This window comes from Populus euphratica, unplaced genomic scaffold (assembly GCF_000495115.2).
Source record: "Populus euphratica unplaced genomic scaffold, PopEup_1.0 scaffold213.1, whole genome shotgun sequence".
NCBI classification, from domain to species: domain Eukaryota; kingdom Viridiplantae; phylum Streptophyta; class Magnoliopsida; order Malpighiales; family Salicaceae; genus Populus; species Populus euphratica.
In genome coordinates, this window is record NW_011499916.1 from 152441 (window position 1) to 179074 (window position 26634).

General features: G+C 33.7%; 5 protein-coding genes and 1 pseudogene across 6 annotated transcripts; all 6 read left to right on the forward strand.

Moving 5' to 3' along the window:
- Nucleotides 1–1056: 1056 nt before the first annotated feature.
- On the forward strand, nucleotides 1057–5512 carry LOC105134556 (probable LRR receptor-like serine/threonine-protein kinase At3g47570). Its single transcript, XM_011039013.1, has 4 exons — nucleotides 1057–1308; nucleotides 2126–4690; nucleotides 4797–5213; nucleotides 5300–5512. Exons 1-4 carry the CDS (start codon nucleotides 1158–1160, stop codon nucleotides 5305–5307), a joined length of 3141 nt encoding a protein of 1046 aa, XP_011037315.1. The 5' UTR covers nucleotides 1057–1157; the 3' UTR covers nucleotides 5308–5512.
- Nucleotides 5513–6457: 945 nt separating this feature from the next.
- Nucleotides 6458–8644, forward strand: LOC105134558 (pentatricopeptide repeat-containing protein At2g20710, mitochondrial-like). The gene is made up of 2 exons (XM_011039014.1): nucleotides 6458–6881; nucleotides 7320–8644. The coding sequence occupies exons 1-2, from the start codon at nucleotides 6582–6584 to the stop codon at nucleotides 8397–8399; spliced, it is 1380 nt and encodes a 459-aa protein (XP_011037316.1). The 5' UTR covers nucleotides 6458–6581; the 3' UTR covers nucleotides 8400–8644.
- A 5550-nt stretch (nucleotides 8645–14194) lies between these two features.
- LOC105134661 (pentatricopeptide repeat-containing protein At2g20710, mitochondrial-like) lies at nucleotides 14195–15091 on the forward strand. The gene is made up of 2 exons (XM_011039155.1): nucleotides 14195–14584; nucleotides 14729–15091. The coding sequence occupies exons 1-2, from the start codon at nucleotides 14195–14197 to the stop codon at nucleotides 15089–15091; spliced, it is 753 nt and encodes a 250-aa protein (XP_011037457.1).
- A 1886-nt stretch (nucleotides 15092–16977) lies between these two features.
- Nucleotides 16978–20818, forward strand: LOC105134560 (pentatricopeptide repeat-containing protein At2g20710, mitochondrial-like). The gene is made up of 3 exons (XM_011039015.1): nucleotides 16978–17272; nucleotides 17619–18899; nucleotides 20401–20818. Exons 1-2 carry the CDS (start codon nucleotides 17015–17017, stop codon nucleotides 18864–18866), a joined length of 1506 nt encoding a protein of 501 aa, XP_011037317.1. The 5' UTR covers nucleotides 16978–17014; the 3' UTR covers nucleotides 18867–18899; nucleotides 20401–20818.
- Nucleotides 20046–21302, forward strand: LOC105134559 (pentatricopeptide repeat-containing protein At2g20710, mitochondrial-like; annotated as a pseudogene).
- Nucleotides 21303–23463: 2161 nt separating this feature from the next.
- LOC105134561 (pentatricopeptide repeat-containing protein At2g20710, mitochondrial-like) lies at nucleotides 23464–26572 on the forward strand. Of its 2 annotated transcripts, none has more exons than XM_011039016.1 (2): nucleotides 23464–23865; nucleotides 24699–26572. In XM_011039016.1, the coding sequence occupies exons 1-2, from the start codon at nucleotides 23578–23580 to the stop codon at nucleotides 25818–25820; spliced, it is 1410 nt and encodes a 469-aa protein (XP_011037318.1). In that variant the 5' UTR covers nucleotides 23464–23577; the 3' UTR covers nucleotides 25821–26572. The 2 variants fall into 2 exon arrangements, with proteins under 2 accessions (XP_011037318.1, XP_011037319.1); XM_011039017.1 differs by lacking the exon at nucleotides 23464–23865 and adding an exon at nucleotides 23866–23947 and having other exon boundaries at nucleotides 24699–26199.
- Nucleotides 26573–26634: the final 62 nt, after the last annotated feature.

The window sequence follows — 26634 nt, forward strand, 5'->3', positions numbered from 1 at the left end:
TTACAAAATATTTTTTTTTATTCCAAAAGATTTTGTTTTTCATACAAGTGGTACATGTATGTGCACATTAGCTTAACGTGCAATTGGGAAGAAATTTTATTTATAGCATATTTGATTTCGTGATTTAATAGTTTTTAATAAAAATTTAATTTTTTTATTTTTTATTTTTTTTAACTGAATTTTTTTATATTTTTATATCATTTTAATATATTAAATTTAAAAATTATTTTAATATATTTTTAAACTAAAAATATTTTTAAAAATAATTATTCTTACAATTATAAACAGTTTATCATTAAAATAGTTATTAAACCAGAATCGGCTCGATAAGTTAACCTAGAGCCGGTTGACCCGATAGCTACACCGGTCAGGGTAAGGTAAAAGATTGGAATTAACAAAAATCTGGTTGACTTGCAACCTGACAAAACCCGGTTGAGACTTTTTTTTTTTCAAATGTGTTTTTTCTCTTAACCAAAGATGTTTTTTTTATATATATTTTTTAATTAGTTATTAATCCTTTTCAAATTTTACTATACAAAAGAATATTTTATTTTTTTAATATGAGATTTGAAACCCTTTAGTGTATGTGTGTGTGTGTATATATATATATATTCATAAAAAAAACATTTTTCAATATAGAATAAAAAACTGTTTTAATTTAAATACTTCGATTTAAAACGATATTATACCAAAGGTTTTTTTGTTAAAGTGGAATAAAAAAAAATTGAAATAATTTTTTAAATTTCAATATTTATAACTTATATTTATATAAATTGTTTTTAAATTTTTTATATAAAATATTAAAATCTTAATTTTTTTAATTTTTCTTAATTAATTCTGATTGAATTGAGTTAGCTTATATATCTTGAGATCAGGGTCAGCTTAAGATCGGGTACAATAACTAAGAGAGTATTTGTTTTAGCTTTTGTGGTTGAGATTATGGTTAAGTACAACTTATTTATACACAAAACTCAACCACAAAAACTATTATTTTCTACTTTTCTTAGTTTTTTTTAATGATCCATACCCAAACCACAACTTCCAACTCTAACACAAACACACGCTAAAATAGTTACCCACTGCAAGCTCTCCTTCCATATTCAATCTCTCACTCTTGCCAATTCTAATGCGCCAACGAATCAACTCTGCCTCCGGAAATGGGCCACACCCTTCCAAATCTCGAAATCCTTCGAGTTCACACAAACCGCTTCAGTGGACTCATTCCCATGACAATCTCTACTGCCTCAAATCTCTCTAATGTTGAACCCTCAACAACTTCTTCACTGGGTCCGCACTTGCTTCTTCTTGGTAAGCTGCGTATTCTTCTTTCTTACTCCTTAATTTTTAGTGATTTTTTTTAGTGTCTAGCATAAAATTCTTGTGTATAAACAGTTATTCAATTATGGTACTATCATGAAAATAAAGATAACTGTTGCTTTAAATGAATTTGAAAAAAAAAAGGGAGTAATAATAAAATAAAGATACAATATTATAACAGGAAAAAAAAAGAGTATTAAAAGGTATTAATGAACAGAAATGTCTAGCACCTTGGTTCTAGATTTTCCGGTAGCTTTTGCGGTTCCTGTTCTATATTTTCCTTTAAAGGTCTAGAAAATTCATGTCTTCACAATGTTATAACAGCATTGAATTCCACCTAAAATATCTTACTGTCTGAGATTTAGCTGCAAAAGTTTGAAAATCAAGGGAGTGAAATTTGGAAACCAAGTTTGACCGCCTGAAAATCTTGGTCCACATTAACCGGAGATTCCTTGCAGTCTTTTGCACGGTAGAAAACGTGCTGAAGGGACTCGGCCTTCATTTTCACAGAATTCAACATTAATGGCACCAAGAAAATTGCGTACAACTTAACATCATTGTGGGCTCGAGCTGTTGATTATTTGCGCGGGCACAATTATATTGCCATTTACCTTTGCACTTTCCGTGTGTGTGTGTGTGTGTATACATAAACTTAGAATCACTTTAATCATATCTTTAATACTTAATTAAAGAAAGCTACCAAGCATGAATTCATGCATATTGTGGATAGTTTTCTTGCAAGTGATTGGGCACTCGTTTTCCTTCACATTACATGGAGGAAATGAGACAGACAAACTCTCTTTGCTAGCTTTCAGGGCTCAAATTACAGATGATCCCTTTGGTGCACTTAACTCGTGGAACGAATCCTTCCACTTCTGCGAGTGGTCTGGTGTTACATGTGGACGCAGACATCAGCGAGTTGTAAAGCTTGATCTGCACTCTTATAAACTGGTGGGCGGCCTATCTCCATCTATTGGCAACTTGAGTTTCCTTAGGCTACTGAACCTGGAAAACAATAGCTTGAGCAGCAATATCCCTGAAGAACTGGGTCATTTGTTTCGGCTACAAATGTTGAGACTAGGTAACAATTCGTTTAGTGGTGAAATCCCTGTTAACATTTCAAGCTGCACAAATCTCCTTGCCCTTCGTTTAGAGGGCAACAATCTCACTGGTAAGCTTCCTGAACGACTAGAATCATTATCAAAATTGAAAGTATTCAATTTTAAAATGAATGATCTGGTCGGCGAAATACCACCTTCATTTGGAAACCTTTCATCTATCGTAGAAATTCGTGGGATGGGGAATAATTTGAAAGGAGTTATTCCAAATAGTATAGGGCGATTGAAAAGATTACAAATCTTTTCATTCGGTATCAATAATTTGAGTGGTACAATCCCTCCTTCTATATTCAATCTCTCTACTCTTACTAATTTTGCTGTGCCAATGAATCAACTTCATGGGACTCTGCCTCCTGACTTGGGCCACACGCTTCCAAATCTCGAAATCCTTATAGTTCACACAAACCGCTTCAGTGGACTGATTCCCATGACGATCTCTAATGCCTCAAATCTCTCTAATGTTGAACTCTCAGACAACTTCTTCACTGGGAAAGTACCCACCCTAGGAAGCTTGCCTTACTTGTGGCACCTGTCAATTGATTACAATGATCTTGGAAGTGGCCAGGACGATGACCTGAGTTTTCTCTACCCCCTGGAAAACAACACCGTTTTGGAAATTTTTGGGATAGCTGACAACCATTTAGGAGGGGTACTTCCTGAAACACTAGGCAACTTCTCCAAAAAATTAAGGCTGATGGGATTTGGGAGAAACCAAATACGTGGAGCAATTCCAGATGGGATTGGAAATCTCATCAGCCTTGTTGCTTTGGGCTTGGAGTCAAATCAACTGAGCGGCATGATACCAAGTTCTATTGGTAAATTACAAAATTTAGGTTATTTATATCTAGATCAAAATAAAATCTCAGGCAGTATCCCATCATCTGTAGGCAATATGACGTCGTTGATTGCTGCTCATTTAGAACTCAACAATTTACATGGAAGTATCCCATCGAATCTTGGAAATTGCCAAAACTTGTTGGAGTTGGGTCTCTCTAATAATAATTTGAGCGGTCCCATACCCAGAGAATTACTAAGTATCCCTTCCGGAACATTTTCCGTAAACCTATCTGAAAATCATCTGACAGGTTCTCTTCCCTTGGAAGTGGGTAATCTGGTGCATCTTGGGGAGCTAGATGTTTCTAAAAATAGGTTATCCGGTGAGATTCCCCATAGTCTTGGTAGTTGCGCGAGTTTAGAGCTTTTGAGTTTGAAGGGTAATTTTTTTGAAGGGTCCATTCCTGAGTCTCTGAGTCCTTTGAGAGCAGTTAAAGTTCTTGATCTCTCTTACAACAACTTTAGTGGCCAAATTCCCAGGTTTTTGGGAGACTTAAAGTTGTTAGAGAGTCTGGATCTGTCATTTAACGACCTTGAAGGTCAGGTGCCCGCGCAAGGTGTCTTTGGCAATACAAGTGTGATTTCCATTGCAGGAAACAAGAAGCTCTGTGGAGGTATACCTCAGTTGAATCTGTCCAGATGCACAACCAATGAGTCGGAAAAGCTGAAATCTTCTACTAGGATATTGATCGTCGCAATGTCTGGGGGCTTGCTCGTGGTAATCTTGTTGGTCTCTTCCATGCTTCTCTATTTCTTTAGAAAAACAAAAGATAAGCAGGCTTCTAGTACATCTTCATGGGGAATACCATTTAGGAGAGTAGCCTACCAAGATCTCCTTCTAGCAACTAATGGATTCTCTTCGGCCAATTTAATCGGTGTTGGCAGTTTTGGTTCAGTCTACAAAGGAATCCTTCCTCCGGATGGAATGGCTGTTGCAGTGAAGGTACTTAACCTCTTACGCAGAGGAGCTTCCAGGAGTTTCATGGCAGAATGTGCAGCCTTGGTAAACATCAGGCATCGAAATCTTGTTGGAGTAGTAAGTGCATGCTCTAGCATTGATTTTCAAGGAAATGATTTCAAGGCTATGGTTTACGAGCTCATGGTCAATGGAAGTCTAGAAGAATGGTTGCACCCAATTCATCATCCAAACAACGCACAAGAGCTGAGAAGTTTGAATCTCATTCAGAGGTTAAATATTTCAATTGATGTGGCTAATGCGCTCAACTATTTGCACCAACACTGCGGAACACCTATTGTCCATTGTGATTTGAAGCCCAGCAATGTTCTTTTAAATGCTGAAATGACTGCTTGTGTGGGGGACTTCGGATTAGCGAGGCTCCGTCCAGAAGTTTCCCATCAATTATCTTCGGGACAGACCAGCTCCGTTGGCTTGAAAGGCACCATCGGCTATGCAGCACCAGGTGCGATTAGAAGTATTTTCATTAGTGTCTAGTTCTATTTTCTCAGTTTATGATCTAAGCTAAGGCGGTAAACAACTATTTGCATCTGTTCATATGAATTTTGCAGAGTATGGTGTGGGCAGCGATGTGTCAACTTACGGGGATGTGTACAGCTTTGGCATCCTGTTGTTGGAGATGTTCACAGGAAAAGGACCTACAGACGGCATGTTTAAAGATGGGCTGAACCTTCACAATTATGCTGAAATGGCATTGCATGGCCGAGTTTCGGAGGTCGTGGAACCAATACTTCTCCGAGAAGATGTGGAAAGTAGTATCCATTCCTCTCATAGGATTAACCATATTGAAACTGGAAAAATCCTGGATTGTCTGATTTCAATTATCAAGATAGGAGTTGCTTGTTCTGTAGAGTTACCACGAGAGAGGATGGATATGAACATTGTTGTGGCCGAATTGCATCGAGTTAGGGACATCCTTTCTGGAACCAGGATCCGTGGACAGCATGAAAACGTTTCCCTACGCGAAGGTAAGTTTCTATTATTATAGTGTAACTCCCGAAGAAATTAAGATTATTAATGAATATTTCTAATTCTGTACTGTTGCTTTCTGCAGGTGCTTGAGTCCATTACTTTGGCAAATGAAGAGTACAGTTCAAGGTGGAGTAGAATAGCATTGACAATGCATAATATGGTTACCTCCTTGAAACATTTTTCCTTCATTTATTTTCTATGCATATGATTGCTCAAGAGCTGGACTAGCGTGATAGAAATGGGAACATGTAATATATATTAATTATTATGGTAATAAATGTCAATAGTTTTGATACCCAGGTATCCACCCATGACATAAATGGATCCATGATATATTAAACCTGCTTTAACTTGATGGGTCATTTCAATGATACAAGTTTAATATACAGTGTTATTAAATTAAACTAATTTAACCTATGAATTACCTAGTCAAAATTTTATCTAAAACGATTTTGTTTCTAGGTTTTTTTTTTAATTTCTTGAAGTTAATCTAGTTAAATGTTACTTAAATTTAATTAGATTAACCCACTAAATCATTTAAATTTGACTAAAATAATATTTGAAATAATTTAAAATATATCTTTAATAAAACTACAAGTCATTAAATTGACTACGGAACTAAGTGGGATTCAATAATTTCATGGAGAAATCAATACCTAGATAGGAGATAGGAATAACAGTTTGGTATTGTGATGTATAATTTTTATTTAAAAATATATTTTTATAATTTTTTTATTTTTGACATCAATTATCAAGATTATATAAGAAAAAAATATTAAAAAAACATTAATATGATGTTTTCTTTGCCAAATACATTTAAAAGACACTCAATTATGGATAAAAACACAACGTTAAATATCTTCTTAGTCTTAAACTCCGCCTAATGACTCTTTCACCTAACAAAACTTTATTATTATTATTAATTAATTGTCCCTTCTTTTAAAGAAAGTTTCTTCGTGTGATTTTTTTCCTTCAAATTTCCATTTAATTCACTGTTAACAACATGTTAAAAAAAAAAAAAACTCAGACATGTAACTAGATCGATATTGTCGGGCTAGTTGATAAGAATTAGCCGTAAAAAACGCAGGAATTAGTTAGAGAGTACAATACACAGTATAAATGTTTGTAAGTAAAGGGACCAACCAAAGAAAAATAAAATAATACAGGGACCACATTAATAAAATGCCAAGAACACAACCCTCAAATATACGATTAATCCAGAGTTTTGATGGCGTAAACCAAACCAAATTGGTTTTCTTCCTGGCCTTAAACCCTAAGTTAAATCCCTGTCTCTATTTACCTTTATTCCCTTGCCCTTATACAAACATCAATTCTTTCAAGAACATTCACTCAGAGAAATAATAATGAAGCTTCATTTCTCTAGAAAATTATTTTCTTTACTTCCTCAAAACCATCAATTCTCCATCTCCTCCACAAGGGTTTTAGCTTCTTTACTCTTCTCTACTAAAACCCCAACTAAACCATTATCTTCTTCACACTCTACTACATTATGCAGAAGAATTGAAGCCATAAGAGACCCCAGGGTCTCCATCGTACCAGTTCTTGATCAATGGGTCAAAGAAGGCAACCCTGTTGACAAACACCATCTTGTGTCCTTGGTTCGTCTCATGAAAGATTATAAACGGTTCAAACATGCTTTGGAGGTCTCTATTTCTCAATCCCCATCATTTTTTTGACTTCTTTTTGCTCATTATAGATTGTTTTATGTGTACCCATTGAGTAAAATATAGAGATTGTTGTGGGACCTTGTTGAATTATTCATGGTGGAACTGAATTTGGGGTAAAGTTTCAGCTTTCGGACGACATGTCATTTATTGGATTTGTGTCAGTCTCAATGTGATTCAAAAGTTTGAGAATTTTTCATATGTCTAGTTTTAAGAGATAAGATAATTAAGATCTGATATATAATTAGCAAGTCAGCACGAGGCCAATTATTTTTGTCGTGATGAAGCTTGGACCATATCATGATTCAAGATATGGTTAAATGCACCTCTGTGTTGGCAGTGTAGTTGTAATTTGATGAGTTTAATGTACATGCTTCCTGTAAAATTGGAACTTGATAGAGAGCATGATTAATTCAGGTATCAGAATGGATGACAGGCCGGCGGTTCTTTACATTTACTACGGAAGATGCAGCAGTCAGATTGGGATTAATTCATAGAGTTCGTGGACTAGAGGAGGCCGAGAACTACTTTAATAAACTTTCGGTTAAGTTAAAAACTAAGTACACATATGGTGCTATTCTTAATGGCTGTGTGCGAGAGAAATCTGTGCAGAAAGCAGAAGCAGTCATGCAGGAAATGAGAGAAGGGGGCATGACAACATCATCTTTTCCATACAACATCTTGATCATCCTTTACTCTCAAACCGGAGACTTTGACAAAATCCCCCCATTGCTGAAGGAAATGGAAAGGAATGGAATTGCTCAAGATAAATACACACTGAGAAATCTAATTGCTGCTTCAGCTGCTGCATCTGACATTTCCGGGGTGGAAAGAATCTTGAACTTGATGGAGGAGAATCCAGAGCTTGGTCTGGATTGGAAATTGTATGCAATGGCTGCTGATGCGTATCTGAAGATTGGGTCCATTGATACAGCTTTGACAATGTTGAAGAAGCTGGAGAAATGGATGGCCTTGAGAAAGAAGAAAGCAGTATTTAATTTTCTTTTGAGTCTCCATGCAAAAACAGGGAATAAGGATGAGCTTTATAGAATTTGGAATTTGTACAAGCCCTCGAGTGAATCCATGGACACATCATATTGTTGCATGATTGACTCTCTTACGAAGCTGGATGATATTGAGGGAGCAGAAAAGATCTTTGAAGAGTGGGAGTTCCAGTGCACCACCACGTATGACTTCCGTGTATTGAACGGGCTTCTTGTTGCTTATTGCAGTAGGGGACTTTTTGAGAAGGCTGAAGCAGCCATAGAAAAGGCAGTGCAAGGAAGAACACCTTATGCGAGCACATGGCATGTAATGGCAAAGGGGTATATGGAACATGATCGAATCCCCAAGGCCATTGAGATGTTGAAGAGGGCCGTCAATGTTGGAAGAGACTGGAAACCAGATCCCATCCTTGTGAATGCCTGTTTGGAGTACTTGGAAGGTCAGGGAGATGCTGGAGAGATGAAAGAATTCACCCGGTTGGTGAAAAACTAGGAACTTTATGGCAGCCGGAAAATCAGTTACCGATGTTCTTTATCAGATGAAAATGGATGGTTTTGCTGTTGACGAAGAAACACAAAAGGATACTTGGGTCTTTGATCACGAAAATCAGTTGCCAAGTTTATAGCATCCTACAACTCGCGGGACAGGTAAATTTTAAAGGTGTAACCAGTGACCATGGGGCTTTAAATAGACGATCTGACAGTATAATGCATTAGGATCACGCCTTGAACGATTAACTTCTGGACAAGCAACTTGTTTTGGATTGCTAAGTTCATCTTTTTGAACGATCATCTATTTGTTTATAACATCCTCTATTTCATATTGCTTTAAACTTCTGCCTCCCCGAAAAAAGAGACTAGAAGTGATGCAGGGAAAAAAAAAAACTAAAAGCAAAGAAAAAAAGAAGTCAAGAATTAAAACAGGGAAAGGAAAAGTTAGGAAGAAGAGAGAATTTAAAAGAGGAATAGTTTGTTATTTTTATTAAATCATCAAATTTTGTCTAATATGTGAAAAAATAGGATATAAATACAAAAACTTCAACAAGAATAAATAATCAGGCTTATAGTTTAATAAATAAAATACTTAATAATAATTAAATCAAGTTTTATTTATTTGTTTTTATGATAGCGGTTGTTTTTTAAAATATTTTTTAATTAAAAATTTATTAAAATAGTATTTTAAATTTATTTTTAACATCATTATATTGATAGAATCTGAAAACACTAAAAAAAATAATTTAAAGAAAAAAAAAATCATTAATAATTTTATTATTTTTAACATCATTATATTGATAGAATATGAAAACACTAAAAAACATAATTTAAAGCAAAAAAAAAATCATTAATAATTTTTTTCAAAAACTTGAAATACAAAAACAAACGGGTCAAGATCTAATTAAACAATCTTAAATAAAAATTCAAATAAATTAAAAAAATATAAATTAAAATTTAATCTCTTAATTATTTGAGCTATTTTTTTATTATTTATAATCACATAAGTATTTAAATAATATCCTGGTCTGGTATTCTTATCAACCTTTTCAAAATTGAAAACACTTGCTTTCATTAAATATAATTCAAAGCAACTTTAATAATACTTTTAAAAATCATGATTAAATATAATTTCTCTCCTAATAATTTAATAATTTAAGTATAATTTAAATCTGGTAATTTAGAATTCTTACTGGTTAGCCAAATAACTTCCCAATATAAATTCTTCAAACCAGATTTCAGCCAGCTTACTTTCTAAAAACAGATGCTATTTCCATCCATTATATTCAAGATTATAATTGAGAGTGGACACATGGACACCAGAGCGCTTGATCAGATGGAAGGTGATGGTCAAGATCTTAATGGAGAAATGCCTGAAAATATGGATGTCAGAATAGAAGGAAAGTGCTAAATTGTGATAGTCTGATAGCCGAAGAAGGGTGTGTTTTTATATCTTGCAACAGAGATTGACAGTAGCAGAGGAGGGATGTGCTAAATTATGGAGAAATGCCTGAAAATATGGGTGCGTTATTATTGTGTAAGCAAAGTAATGTATCTGAGAAAGCCACATGTTGACAGTAGTTGATTTCTAACTTCTTAATGAAAATACAGAGATGATGAGCATCCACTGCTAGCAACAATCTTCGGCAATGTTTTCTCTTCATCTTTAGCCGCATTCTGCCGGATCACGGTGGTTGTATATTCCATAAAGACAGTATACTGTATAGCTCTAACAATTTCTGTGTTAAGATAATTTAAGATAGTGTTTGATATGTTTCACAGTATTGATTGGAATGGATCAGACTTGATAAATAATCGTCATGCCTCATGCTTGGAATTCATTATAATGGATTGGAAAATTTATTTTATTGTGTTCGGTAGACATTGGAGAGGCAAAATTGTGTTTGGTGTACAATGGACTAAACTAAATAATTTATCTTAGTTTATTTTTTATAAACAAATGACAATAATACTTCTATCTTATCTTGTCTTATGTTAATGTTTAAAATGTAGATTATAACATATATTGTTTTCTAAATCAAAATCTAAAAAACATGTTTAAATATAAAGTTAAGGTGAAATATATAAAAAAAATATTTTACTATAGTTGTTGTTGTTAGTAGATGTTATTGTCAAACTTATATATTTTTAAAAATAATTATATATTATTTTTTTTACTTTAATTTATATTAAGTATTAAAATTAATAATATTATAATAATTTTAATTATAAAACTTGAAATGATTTAATAAGTCAACTAAGAACCTAACATACCTCGGGCCTGACTAGTCCAAATTTTAAAAATTATAGAGGAAGGATTGATTAGACTTCACTAGTTAAAAACTCATGTAAATCTATGACCTGGCTAACCTAGGATAAAACATAGGTAAAAATCCGTTGATCCTTTTTTTTTTTGTTAAAATGAGGTTATTTTGATTTTTTAAAGAAAATATTAGGTAAACTCGGGTTGATCCTCCTGATTTGTGACCTTGGATTTGTTTCAAGTTAACCTTCTAGTTGAGTTTTAAAACTATCATAATAATTACTTTTCTAAATCAATTTAAGTTGACCCTCTCAACTTATAACATGAACCTTGCCTTAAGTCGATCCCCAAATTGTGTTTTAAAATTATGATAATAATCATTTTTATTTTTATGTTGATTCGAGTTAACATTTCTAACTCTTAACTTAAACCTTCTCTAGGGTTAACTTTCAAGTTAGATTTTAAAACTATAATAATAATTATTTTTATTTTTATATTGACCCGATTTATTAGTCAACATGACTTGTGATCTAGGCCTTGTTCTTAGTATACTCTTGAGTTGAGTTACCACTCATCAATCAAATTGATAGGTCAATAACAGAGATTTGAGTTTAAAAAAATAAAAAAAATAATTAACCTAATTGAACCAAGAAAAAACTTGAGTTGGCTTACACTCCAAGAGAAATCCGTTAAAAACTTGTTGATTTTTTTGTTTAGATTTTTTTTAATGTTTTGCTCCTTTTTATTTTTTTTTAAAATGATTTTATTTGAAGGTCAATATAGTTTTTTCATAAATAATAAATTTTATATTGAAAATTGGAGAAGTTTATCTCCACTAAAATAACATTGTATATAATGGCAAAAAATACACCTCACAATTTCAAATATATATATATATATATATATATATATATATATCATGTACAACCCATCTTTATTCAACATACCATACATTACATACATTACATGATGGAATTACCAAGCATTTGTTTTTTTACATATATCAGGAATATAATGTTACACACAAGAAATTGACTCTTCTTTGCATTTGCTGCAATTTTCTGAACTCAACACAACTAATTCTGTGGCAATAATTTGATCCTTCTTCCCCAAGTAGCAGCAATGCTTCAGCCATTTCCCCCACAATTCATGAGCTTCTTAGCACTGATCATCTAGAGACACTTCAAATAAAGGAAAGGCAGGATATTAGAATATTCATCCGAGTATTCTTACTCATCCTGTAATGAATATTAACGCAAGGTTTATCCCAAGATCTAGTTACTAAATATTTGTCATCATCTTAGGTTGTATCGAACTTTTGCATTCCAAAGGAAAGAAGATAAATTGATAAACCTGCATATGTTAAATGAATCTAGCCCTGATGCTTTGGCAAGAGCTGCAACCCTCTTCTCGAGAAAACAAGGAACTTTGACCCAACATGCCATCAACTGTCTCACTTTCAGTATTTTCACCTTTCTTTTTCCTTTGTGCGGCATAAGTAATAGTTTTGAAAAAATTTCCAAGAGAAGCATGCATGTCGATGATCTAAAGAGGCAGTTAGTGACTTCTTGTCCTTGATCTTCTCAGTCTTGGTGTATGCCTTGTTTTCCCATGAAAGTATACAATAAGCTGAGCTAGGGTTGAGACAAAAGAAAATGAAGTGATTTTAAGCTTGAAGAAACTTTTTTTTAAATGGTATTGGGCAGGAATTTCTTTTTCGAAACAACATTCCAAGTTTCTTGTGATGATGGCCAACATTGATTAAAGTGATGATGACTAACATAGGACTTCTATTCCTTTTCAGAAGAGCATTCTAATTTTCTTTTTCTTGATTAGAAATACTGTAGTTTCATTTCTTTGTAGACTGTAGTTTGTACTTCCTATTTGAACAGCTTCATTACTTCTTTACAGTTTCTGCCATCTTCACCTTTCATATCTTGCACAGGATCTGGTAAGGCCAAGGCCTATTACAAATCTAAGAGCCCATCAGACACCAATTGCTGCAAAGATCAAATGATATCTGGGATTCTGAAGAAAATTCTCAAGAATTTCAGTTTTGCAAAGTCTATAACTAACAGCTTGAGTGATGCACTTGAGAGTTAAGCCTATTCATTTTTAAAAAACTCACTAGTCGCTTCCTCTGCTCATCCAAAGTCTTCTTTAGAGCCACTAAACCCTCAATAATTCCCTGTATTCCACTCATGTTTGCACCAGTATGATCTCCCACTAAACCCTCCAAGTCACCTGACGACTTACTGAATTCTATGTCCAGCTTAGGAATAATGGTTTCACCTCTAAAACGAACCATTTTCACAACTTGATCATCTTCTGACTAATTATGGAATACTAGGTCAAGCACGAATCCATCCTCATTAAATTTCCATCCACTGATTCTTTGTTCAACCGGAGCCGCAGAGGTAGTACCCTCTTCTTCTTCTTCAGTATCAGTACCAGCAGTAATCTGGCTTGATGTCCCATAATGTAAATCTTTGGTTTCTTCTGATCTTTCTTCAGCATTAGGCAACCTATCGGAAACGTTCTTGAACAAAAAGCCTAATCCTTCACAGTTCCTGAAGAAAGAATGCTCTAAAAGTTGACCGGTAGGTCTTTTTGAAGGGTCTTGATCAAGACAAGAAGCAACCACGTCTTTAAAACCTATGGAGAAGTTCTTGTTCTTGAAATCTTTCTTTTGCTTCTCATCATCATAATCAGAGAACCCAAACCTCTGCTTTATCTTCATGACCAAAGACTTTGAAGGAGGAAAATGAGACAAAGGAGGTCGACCATGGGCCAATTCCAATGCAGTAACACCAAAAGATCATAAATCAGCCTTGAAACATTTGACCTCGAACGTGGATATAATAATACTTGACCACTTCAATTCTATTTAAAAAATGAAAGGAAAAAAAAAACAGAGATAGACATGCACCTGTTTGAATACAAACTCACTATTTTGCATTACGCATGTCTGACAACACTTGATTGGTTCAAAAGGGAAATACAAGGAAAATTCAATTGGCGTTTGGTAGTTTAAGGTGGCAGTGATTTTTGGTTGCTGGGTTCCAAGAAAACTGAGTTTTTTGTCTAACTTTTTTTTTCATAATCCTGAAATATCTCGGCTCATTCTGGTTTTGGAATTTTCTCTGCAGCCTTTCTTATGGATTGGTTGAATATGATGTACTTTGTTGGTCTTGATCATGATTCATGACTGCCCAGTGTTGTTCTTGTGGTTTTCTTAAACTTGGTCTTCTTTGGTTTTCTTGTGTGCTTTAGCTCCATTATGAAGTACAGAGGATTTTGTTTTTAGTGGATATATACTAAAAGGTTTGATATCGATCAACTTGAATATATGAACCCTAATCAGAGAAATGTGACTATGCATCCCCTTTTTGTGTTAGATATCAAAAAGGATGAGGCAAAGAGGCTATGAACAAACAGTGGGGGGAATGTTGGTTCAGCTGGACTTAATATCTAAAATCCATGGCTTAGAAGAAGCAGATAAATATTTTTACAGCCTTCCTTACCATCGGAGAATGCACCTTTGCGATGCTCTCTTAAACTACTATGCGGACCCTAAGCATTTGGAAAAAGCAGAGGCCATGACGCAGACAATGAAGGAACTAGAGCTAGTAAAAGCGTTGTCTTACAATTGGAATCTAACCCTCAATTCCAAGATGGGAAAAAATGAGGATGTAGAAATTCTGATGCAGGAGATGGAAGACAAGGGAATTTGGTGCAACAAAAATGCGTTCAAGATCTTGGTGAATGGTTATGCAGGTTCTTCCAATATTGAGAAAATGGAGAAACTTCTGATGAAGATGGAAAGAGATTCTCGGATCAACTGGAAAGTTCGTGTTTCTGCCGCAAAGGGTTACTTGAAAGCTAGCTTTACTGAAAAAACTTCGACAATGTTGAAGCGATCAGTACATTTAATCAAGGGTAAGGAGAGAAGATATGCTTATAAGAATCTCCTCTCTTTGTATGCTTATACTGGCAATAATTTAAGCTATCTCCATATGATAAGCTTATTGATGAAGTCAGATGACTAAGATGGTGCTGATGAGGAGGTTTGGGAGGAGTGGTTATCAATGAAGACATGGCCTGACATTCTTTTTCCAAATGCAATGATTTCTGGTTATTCAAAGAAGGGTCTTTGGGAAAAGGATGAGGCATTTGTAAGGATAATAGAGAGGAGTGGGATGGAGCTCAATGCAGATTCATTTGTTCATTTAGCAGCTGGATACTGTGTTGCTGGTCAGATGGTGAAAGCAGCCGAATCAATAAAGAAAGCAATTTCTAAGTACACCAGAAAGGAAGCCGAATACCAAGGCTCTATCTGCATATCTGAAATGCCAGGGAGAAGTGGAAGCAGCAGAAGAGCTTTCCAAGCCAGTTATGAAGCATTGTCATTTCGATCCAGCTATATATGATTAATTGAAGACATGTATTGAATTTGGAAACCTGAACACCATGGGTTTTGATCAAATGGAAGGTGATGATCAGATTCTTAATGGAGAAACACCTGAAATTGTGGATGAAATTTAGGATGAACTTGATCAGGAAACGAGTTCTTTGACACACACTGACTTCATCTTTCAGGATGTGTTTGGAGACCACCAGCTGTTTACATCTACCCCTTTTCAACGCATTTCTTCAGGCAGACACTTGTTTTTTCTTTTTTTCAGATTGTAAATATTTCTCAAAATACCGGGCACGAATCAAACCAATATTTAAACAGGATTGAAATACTGATGCAAGTCCTTCCCTTCTGAATCAGATAGATTAATATCCAAAATAGGCTGACAGTAAATCCTCTCCGCTAGAGGTCTTCTGGGAACATCTGCTGTAGAATAAATAGCTCTCCGAACGAGTGGATTCGGTTAAACTGGAAAATGGAAAGATTTGTACAAGCTTTCATCAGCAAAATCCTTTATCTACTTGTTTGCTAAGTTATGCTAGGAACTGTAGTGTGGAAACCTTGTGGTGGATGCCTACGCAACACATGGGTTAGAGCGATTCGTAAAGGTGCTGCGGCCTTCAGCTTGGCTGTAGCCTCGCCACCACTACGAGAGACATGACGTCAACTCTGCGACACAATGACGTAGGTCATTATTGCCATGTGAGATGCTCACCAGTTCAGCATGACCATTGCTATGGAGCAAGACTCATGAAACAGAAGCTCCACTATAACAACAGAGGCTCGGAAGCTTCTCAGCTTGTGCTGTATCAAGAATGAGACACACTGCAACTTAGGAAGCTAAATCTTTACTCCACTAGTGTTTTTTACAACTACATTGCAAGTGTGTATCAATTTATAAAAATATTAAAACGACAGTAAAAATTAAAGAAAAATTCCAAGAGTTTAGAACCCAATCAAATGCTACGTAGGAATAATATTTGAATAAAAAATATTACTATTGAGGAAAAATTACTAAAAATAATGAAAAAAAAAGTTCAATATATTGTTATATATCTCCTTTTTCTCATTATTGGAAACATTAATGAATTAATCTTTAATAAACAAGATACTAAATTTTTTTATTACATTTGTAGACTTATAAGTTTTTCTTTACATATATTTAATATTTTTTATAGATATTTTCATGGATTCTTTAAATAGTTAATAGTTAGAAAATTATTTCTAGATAAATAATAATCTAAAATTATTTCTTAATTCTTTTTTTATTACTGATATTTAGTAATATCGTTGAAAATTCTTGATAAAACTCTAAAAAATAACAAAAATAAATATTAGTCCCTTGTTTTACACTGTTCATCTGAAAAACAATTTTTTTTTTTTGAATATTTATGCAGCTAAGAGAGTCGAATATAATATTTAAGGCAATAACTAATGATTCCATATATATATATAAGGCTATGATTTAATAATTTCATTAATTTTGATATAATTTTATTATTATTTAGATTTTAATTATTGGCCTTAATTGACTTGTTTTGAAGTATTTTTATACTTTTGATTCCTTGGTTCCTGGATTGTCAATTCAATTACAATTCACTCCTTTTTTAAACATATAAAGTAAATCTTAGTCTCTTGTAAACATTTTTTTTATAATTTTTTCTGAATCGTAAATGTACCTTTTTTTATTTTAAGTGGTATATAAAAGCCAAAATGGTAAGAATTTAGAAGAAAACCAAAATATTTTACATACAACAACAGTAAGCAAGAGTCAATGAATTAAATTATAGAGTTTTCAAAATGGAGGACTAATTCATAATGTGTTCTAGAATAGGGACTAAAATATAATTTACTCAAATAAAACCCTTTCTAAAACCCACAAAACAGCCTTCCACAACTCAAGAGCTTCAAGATTTCTCTGTTTTTGCTCCATGAAATGAACCTCTTTGTTCGATCAAACCCCAGTTTATGCCTTCACATTCATGGCGTTTTAAGGGCTCTTTGCTTTTCCACAGACACAACCGCTATATCCCACTCCCTCAACCGTAGGATCTCCATGGTAGAAGATCCGATGGTCCCTATTATTCCAGTTATAGAAAAATGGGTTCAAGAAGTCCAAGTGGTTACAAATAGTGACCTCAAACACTTCATCAGAAAACTCCGTAAAACCCATCGTTTTAGCCACGCTCTTCAGGTCCCTCTCTCTTTTATCTACTTATTTTAGTGTTTTTGCTTGTGCCCATTTAGTTATTGATTGTTAAATCTGCATTTGACGCTTTGTATAGATTCAATCTGTCTTTTATGGCTATTGGATTTCTGGGTTTCATTGCAAATTGGTAAATGTTTTAGTTTTTGTTGAAAAGATCAGTGCTTTGTTGAGTAGCCTTATTAGCTTTGGTTGAAAGTTTTGTGCAGGCTGTAGTAGTATTTTGAAACTGATTTTTCTACTTAATCAAGTAGCTTAATGTTTGATATTTAGTATAACATCCTAAAGTTTTTGGATCCCTTGGAATTTGTTTAAGTATTTTGTTTTGTGTTAGATATCACAATGGATGAGTGACGAAAGGGGGCATAATTTATCACCCGGAGATGTTGCAGTTCGACTGGATTTAATCTCGAAAGTTCATGGCCTAGAACAAGCTGTGACATATTTTAATAGCGTTCCTGAGAGTTCGAGAGGCTTGGAGGTTTATGGTGCTCTTTTAAACTGCTATGCGCACTATAAGCATTTGGAGGAAGCGGAGGCCACAATGCGAAAAATGAGGGAGATGGGGTTTGTAAGAAATGTGTTGTCTTATAATGTAATGCTAAACCTCTATTATCAGATGGGGAAATACGAGAAACTACAGGTATTAATGCAAGAGATGGAAAAGTGGGGCATTTGTTTTAGCAATATCACATACAAGATTTTGTTGAATGCTTATGCAGCCACTTCCAACATTGAGGAAATCGAGAAAATTTTGATGAAGATGGAAGCAGATCCTCTCGTCAGCATTGATTGGTATGCTTATGTTGTTGCAGCGAATGGTTACTTGAAAGCTGGTCTAATTGATAAAACATTGACAATGTTGTGGAGATCAGAACAACTAATCAGTGGTAAGTCAGCAAGGTTTGCTTGTGAAACTCTTCTCTCTTTATATACTTCTGTTGGGAATAAAGAACAAGTGTATCGTGTGTGGAATTTGTACAAGTCTAAAGGGAGGTCCTTGAACTCGAGCTATCTTTGCATGATAAGCTCATTACTGAAGTTGGATGATGTTGATGGTGCTGAGAGGATTTGGGGTGAGTGGGTTTCCATTGTGAAATTTTTTGATATTCGAATTCCAAATTTGATGGTCAGTACTTATTCCAAAAAGGGCATATGGGAAAAGGCTGAGGCATTTGTAGGCAAGATTGTAGCGAGTGGGATCAAGATTGAAGCAAGCACATTGGATCGTCTAGCAACTGGATATCATGTAGGAGGTCAGATGCTGAAGGCATCGGAAACAATAAAGAAAGCAATTTCTATTAGTCAACCAGGTTGGAAGCCAAATGTGTATACTTTGGCTGCATGTCTTGAGTATTTGAAGGGTCAGGGAGATGTGAAAAAGGTAGAAGACCTTCTGCAGATACTTAAGGAACATTGTCATCTATCATCAGTTTCTTGTGACAGTTTAAACAGCAGTATCATTGACAAAGAAAACATGCGTGCCAGAGCCCTTGATCATATGGAAGGTGAAGACCAGGCTCTTAATGGAGAAACACCTGCTGCCACAGAGTTCGAAGACAAAGATAGTGCTGAAATATGATGCTTTGAGAAGTAAACTGACTGCGAAAGAATAGTATGTCATTTGTGAAAGTGAAGTTTCATCTTGGTTTTTTTCATTTTTTGTTGTGGTCACTATGGCGTGCAAGCATAGAAGTAGGGATAAGATTACCCATCTTCCTCGCACATGTTAATGAAAGTAGAGCATATTGAGGCCAGTCCTTCCTTGGAATGACCATTTTTATATAAATTCATTGAACATCTGTCATTTGACTTGCTTTTGTAGACCTGTACATAAACCAGGATCCTCAATTCGAAGCTATGCCATCTGCTGGAATTGCTGGCATGTGAATTTAATTAAAACAGCACAGAACAATCCATTCATGCTTCTTTATGCTGCACGCATTGTGTTCTCTCCACCTGTTCTCTGGATTGTAAATTTTTAACACGCTTTCTTTAAAACATGCAAAATACTAATTTCAGCTGTTGAAGAGTAGCTTTATTTGGAATTATAGATTGAAGTGATGAGAATTGGATCATCTTATTTGCCTCCAACATGAAATAGATTCCCATTTCAGATTAATTTCTGAAAGCATTGTTCCGGTTATTTTATTCTTGGACAATTTGTTGTTTCATCATCGAGTCTAAAAAATTATTTTGATTTACTTTCAACGTGGTTATTGTTGTATCAGACGACTTTCTTGGCATTTGGGATCAGATTGGAGAATGAAGCAAGGAAGGAGGAAAAAATTGATTTTTTTTTTAAATCCTTTATTTGTCCATTGTCTTTTTGACATTTTTTGCCCTAGAGATTTGACAAAAATTGTTTTTGGTCCCTGTAGTTTTCCACTTTGTTGTTTTGGTTCAAAACTTTATTTGTCATATTTTGATCCCTCTGTTTGACAGAGGAGAGAAAAAATCATCGGATAATGGCAAGGAAAAATAAAGTTATTAGTTGGGCACACTTCAATCACAAAAAAGTTGTTTTTGGTGTCAAAATATCCCATTTGACGAGAGGAATTCCATTAAGTTGTTTTGTGCCCTTCACCTTTCCTTAAAAAATAGATCGGGAGTGGGAGAAGATTCTTTACCTGGTTTGATTTTGTGAAGATTTTTTTTCTAGTTTGATTTTGTGTTTTTCTTACAAGTTTAGGAGTGTTTTGATTTATAATTTAGTTTATTGACATTATAAGGATGTTTATTAAGTATTTTTAGGTAAAAATAGGTTTAAAACGAGTGTTTTTTTTAAAAAAACAAAAAAAAAGAGCCTTTCTCATGCCCTTCAGGTATTTCATATAGTTGGATTTTTGTTTTTGCTTGCAAATTGTATAAAGTTTGATTCTTTGTGTACTAGTCATGCTTTTTTTTCTTAAAGGGTATCTTTTTCTTGCTCTTTTAGTTTTGAATTGTTGGATTTTACAAATCTTTGGGCTTATAGCATTTAGGGTTCTTTGATATTTGTTGTGGCTGCACTTAATCACCGTTTGTATTTTTAGATATAATATTCTTCATCAGTGAAATATGATTTTAAAATCTTAGTTATTTTTTCAAGAATCTTGCATTTCATTTTATGCTAGATATCATAATGGATGAGTGACGAAAGGGGCTATGACCAATCAACTAGAGACTTTGCAATCCGGGTGGACTTAATTTCAAAAGTTCATGGTATGGAACAAATGCTTGGAAAATGATTCCAGATCGTTTTAGGGGTGTCCAGGTTTATGGTACCCTTTTGGACACGCACACAAAAAGTGCTTGGAATAGGCAGAGGCCCTGATGCAGAAGATGAGGGAGTTGGAATTTGTACCGACATGACCTTATAATTTTATTACTTAGCCTCTATTCTTAGATGGGGAAGCATGAGAAATTAGATGCTCTAGTGCAAGAGATGAAAGAAAAGGGAATCGATGGTGACATGTATAAACATTAGGCTGAATGCTTATGTAGCCTCTTCCATCTTTGAGGAAATGGATAAACTTCTGACCAAGATGGAAACAGATCTTCTCATCAGCATTGACTGGAATACTTGTTTTGTTGTGGCAAATGGTTACCTGAAAGCTGGACTAATTGAAAAAACTGTAGCATAGGTGAAGAGAGCTGAGCATATAATCACCCAAACAAGGGGTAACTCAAAAAGGCTTGCTTACGAGGCTCTCCTTACTTAATATGGTGCTGCTTGGAATAGAGTAGGAGTATATCGTTTATGGTAGTAGTCCAAGGATACAGGAGGGTTTTTCAACTCGGGCTATCAACATATGATAAACTCGCTGATGAAGTTGGATGACTTTGATGGTGCTGAGGAAATTTGGAAAGAGTGAGTATCGAGGAAGACGTCCTTTGACATTCAAATTCCAAATTTGATGATTACTGGTTTTTCCAATGGGGATCCTTGAAGAAAGGCTAAGGCATTGGTAAAGAAGATTGTAGTGGGATGGAGCTTCCTCCAAGCTCTTGGGATCATTTGGTAACTGGATATCTTGTTGGTGAAGGCAGTATAAACATTAAAGAAAGCAATTTCAGTAAGTAAACCAGTATGGAAGCCAAAGTTTTATGCATTGACTGAATGCGTCAGGGTTAAAAAGGTCAGGGAGTTGTCGAAAGAGAAGAAGAGCTTTCGAAGTTAGTCAGGGAACATTTTCTCCTCTCTCCAGCTATGTATGATAAATTAAAGCCTTGTACTAAAAAAGGAAACTTCCATGCCAGAGCACTTGATCTGGAAGGTGATGGTCAGACTCTTAATGGAGAAACACCTGCTTTCTCCGAGGTTAAAGATAATGACAGCGCTGAATTATGATGCATGATTTCGGTAAAAGGTGAAAATATTTTCTATTGCAGCAATTATCTGGTATTCAACTGCCTTTGGTCAGACTCTTAATGGAGAAACACCCTTTAATTTATTTTTTTGTGAAAATATCAGTGTAGACGTGTGGTTGTTTTTAAAAAATATATTTGGTTTGTATAAAATTATTTAGTATTATTATTAATTCTATTCCTAAGTTTAAAATTAAATTATATATAAGTTATTCTAATGTAATTCTATTAATTTGATCATATTAAACATAACTCATTTGAGGATGAAATTAAAAAAATAATAATAAGTAAAAAACCTTTAATTGGATTTTGTATGAAAAACGAGTTTAAAATTAAATTATATATAAATTGTTTTTACTTAATATAATTGATTTGATAGATTCAAAGGTAATTTATATAACAATTAAGAAGTTTAAGAATGAAATTTAAAAAAAAATAAAAACTAAAAACTAAAAGAGAGAATTGAATAAAAATAAAAAATTAAAATTAAAAAAAAAAAGATCAAAAGAGATTACTCTTCATTGTATAAAACTAAAAAAAAAAAAGAGAATAAATGGGTTTTTATCTAAACTCTACCATGTACCAAAGCCTTTTAACAATTTTTTAAACTAAAATGGCCTCTTAAACATTATTAATTTGATAGATTAAACATAACTTAGGATAAAATTAAAAAAATTAAATTATATATGAATTGTTTTTATGTAATATAATTGATTTGATAGATTCAAAGGTAACTTGTATAACAATTAAGAAGTTTAATTTATTTTTTTGTGAAAATATCAGTGTAGACACGCGCTTGTTTTTAAAAAATATATTTGGTTTGTATAAAATTATTTGGTATTATTATTAATTCTATTCCTAAGTTTAAAACTAAATTATATATAAGTTATTCTAATGTAATTCTATTAATTTGATCATATTAAACATAGATGAAATTAAAAAACAATTAATAAGTAAAAAACCTTTTAACTAGATTTTTTGTGAAAAACGAGTTTAAAATTAAATTATATATAAATTGTTTTTACTTAATATAATTGATTTGATAGATTCAAAGGTAATTTATATAACAATTAAGAAGTTTAAGAATGAAATTTAAAAAAAAATAAAAACTAAAAACTAAAAGAGAGAATTGAATAAAAATAAAAAATTAAAATTAAAAAAAAAAGATCAAGAGAGATTACTCTTCATTGTATAAAACTAAAACTAAAAAATAAAAGAGAGAGAAAGAAAAAGAGAAAAAGAGAATAAATGAATTTTTATCCAAACTCTACCATGTACCAAAGCCTTTTAACAATATTTTAAAGTCCAATCCATTAATCCTAAAATTGAAACTAAAATGGCCTTTTAAACATTATTAATTTGATAGATTAAACATAACTCAGGATAAATTTTAAAAAATAAAATAAAGTTAATAAGTAGAAAAAATTTTAACTAGATTTTTAATGAAATATGGGTTTAAAATTAAATTATATGTGAATTGTTTTATGTAATATAATTGATTTGATAAATTCAAAGGTAACTTGTATAACAATTAAGAAGTTTAAGAATAAAATTAAAAAAAAAACAATGAAAAATTAGAAACTGAAAAAGAAAAAAGAGGATTGAATTAAAAATTAAAAATAAAAATAAAAAGTATGAAGAGGAAGCTCCTTAAATAATGTGAGTCTTTTTGGAGGATAGAAGAGTAAAGACGTTTAAAATCTATATATATATATATATATATATAAAAAGAATAAGAAAAAGAAGAAGATACAGAGAGACTACTCTCCATTGTATAAAACTAACACTAAAACTAAAAAATAAGAGAGAGGATAAATGGGTTTTTACTTTACCTAAAGTCCAATCCATTAACCCTAAAACTGAAACTAAAATTAAAATGGCCTCTTAAACCCTAAAAGAACCCTGAAAGCCATCAATCATCTTCTCTCCCATTTCTCTCTCTTATGATTATGAATCTTCTCTCGAGATCAAACCCCAGGCCATGGCTGCTGCAGCAGCAGCACCAAGGTTATTATTTCCTTTATAAAGTTTTAAGGGCTCTCTCTTTTTCTACAAGTACACAACGGAAAGACTCTTTGAAACTTAGGATTTCAAGGGCTGGAAATCCAAAGGTCTCCATAATTCCAGTTATAGAGCAATGGCTTAAGGAAGGCAATTCCATTAAACAATCTGATCTTCAAAACTTTATCAAGCTATTTCGCAGGCATCGCCGCTTTAGCCATGCCCTTCAGGTCTTTCAATATTTAACAATCCATTTGCATTTTTCTTTTGTGTAGACCATAAAGATTGAAATTCTGGGTCTTAATGAAAATGGTAAACTTCTTTTTTTATTTTCTTTTTCTGTTTTGATTTATTACTTTTCTAGGAGATTTTGTAAAAGGCTTTCTTTTTCTTTGCTGTTTTAAATTGAGTTGTTGGATGTTATGATGTTTTGGCTAATAATATTGATGGTTCTTGATATTTGTTGTAATTAAACAACCATGCTTATCTTGACTGTAAGTTGAGGTAGTAGGAGCCATGCTTGATAAATGAGCTTAGCTTGAGTTATATAAAGCTCAACTCACTTAGGGACATGAGTTGGTTCCTTTGAAGTTCGTGGATATACCTGTATAAGGGCTCACTGATAGGCTAATATGAAAGCTTGTGGAAGGTTTGGTATAGCTTCATGAATTACTTGTTTTAGGTATATATAAAGATTATAACTTCCAAATTTTTTGAGGTTACACTAATAATTTGGTATCTAAAAGTCACTCATTAGGGGTGCATAAAATAATGAGTTAATATGGTCGAATATAAACACAATTATCAGTTGTAGGAAAAGTAGAATAAAGAGATGCGATTTTGTTGTAAATGAGGTTAATGATATCGATTTGTTTACCTTCGATTGCATGCTTTTCATGCATGTACATTATATTGAGTTCTGAACAATTTTATATGCTAAATGGGGCCAAAATAAAGTTTAGCAAGACCGATTATCGGTTTAATTGGTTTTAGGTTTGTCTTTGATAAGTGAGATACGATTGTATAATCTTTATTTTTGAATCTTCATTCTATTTTGTGTTAGATTTCACAATGGATGAGTGATGAAAGGGGCTCTGAACAATCACCTGGAGACTTTGCGGTTCAGCTGGATTTGATTTCAAAAGTTCATGGCTTAGAACAAGCAGAGGAATATTATAACAGTATCCCTGACCATTTGAGAGGCATCCAAGTTTATGGTGCCCTTTTAAACTGCTATGCCCACAAAAGGCACTTGGAAAAAGCAGAGGCCACAATGCAAAAGATGAGGGAGTTGGGGCTTGTACAAACTCTTTCTTACAATGTAATGCTAAGCCTCTATTCTCATATGGGAAGATATGAGAAACTAGAGGCCCTAGTGAAAGAGATGGAAGAAAAGGGGGTTAATAGTGACATTTACACATTCAACATCAGATTGCATGCATATGTTGCCACCTCCAACTTTGAGGAAATGGAGAAACTTTTAATGAAGATGGAAACAGACTCTCTCATCAATATTGACTTCCATACTTTTTTTGCTGTGGCGAATGGTTATTTAAAAGCTGGCCTATTAGAAAAATCTATAGCAATGTTGAAGAGAGCAGAGGAATTAACTGTTCCAATAGTGGGCACCACAAAAGCACATGCTTATGAAATGCTCCTTACTTTATATGGTTCTGCTGGGAATAAAGATGGGGTATATCGTGTATGGAATTCATATAAGAATACAGGGAGGATTTTCAACTCAACATATATATGTATGATAAGCTCATTGATGAGGTTGGGTGATATTGATGGGGCTGAGTGGATTTCAGAGGAGTGGGTATCACGTAAGACACTTTATGATATTCGAATACCAAATACAATGATTAGAGCTTATTCCAGAAAGGGCCTTTGGAAAAAGGCTGAGGAATATGTAAACAAGATTGTTGAGAGTGGGATGCAGCTCGAAGCAAGCTCATGGGATCATTTGGCAACAGGGTATAACTTTGGTGGTCAGATGGCAAAGGCAGTAGAAACATTAAAGAAAGCAATTTCAATAAGCAAACCAGGATGGAAGCCAAATCCTTATACTTTGAAAACATGTCTTTGGTATTTGGAAAGTAAGGGGGATGAAGAGGCAGCTGAAGAACTGTTGAAGTTTGTCAGTGAACATCATCCTGTCTCGCCAGGTAAGAATGATATTTAAAGGACACTGTTGACATATGAAACCTCATTGCCAGAGCCTTTTGTCAGATGGAAGTTGATGATCTAACCTTAAATGGAGAAACACCATTTATGGAGATCAAGGATGAGGACAGCGCTGACTTATGCTGTTTTGAGAAGAGAACTAACTAAATTGCCTAAGAATCATGTGATTGTTTCTATTATATTTTGGTAAGCTGAATATCTCATAGTGGACATCCTTTTACCCTTGTAGTTGAGGTATGTTAACTAGTCTTTGGTAAAGCATAAAGTATCCCTTTTTTCTTGTCATATGATATCTGACTATAGATGCTATATGTGTGGGACAATTTCTCTTCTTGCTATATATATTAAATCAAGGGTTGGTTGAGGTTAACCTGACATATTATGCGTAAAGATTAAATCAAATTTCCTCTTGTGGCATTGTCCTCTTAAATATGATTCGGAAAGGAGTTAAATTTGAAGAGAAGTTATTTGATGTAATTGCTGGCTTGTGATTTTTGTTAAGATGCCATTATCCAGCTATGATTCTCTATGCTGGAATCCTTGAGCAATTCCCCTCTGAAGAAATGAAGACAGTGAAGTTGTCGTTCAAAGTGATCCTCTGAAGAAATGAAGACAGTGAAGTTGTCATTCAAAGTGGTTAGGGTGGGTTGATTTTATTTCTTTCACTGTATATTTCCATCCACTTGAAACTTACTGCACTTTCTTGAGATTTTATGAATTTTAATAAAGCAATAACATGTTATTGAGAAACTCTGATCGCTATTCATTTTACGAAAGCAATTGAAGCCCAAGCCCTGAAGGGACACCGGTAG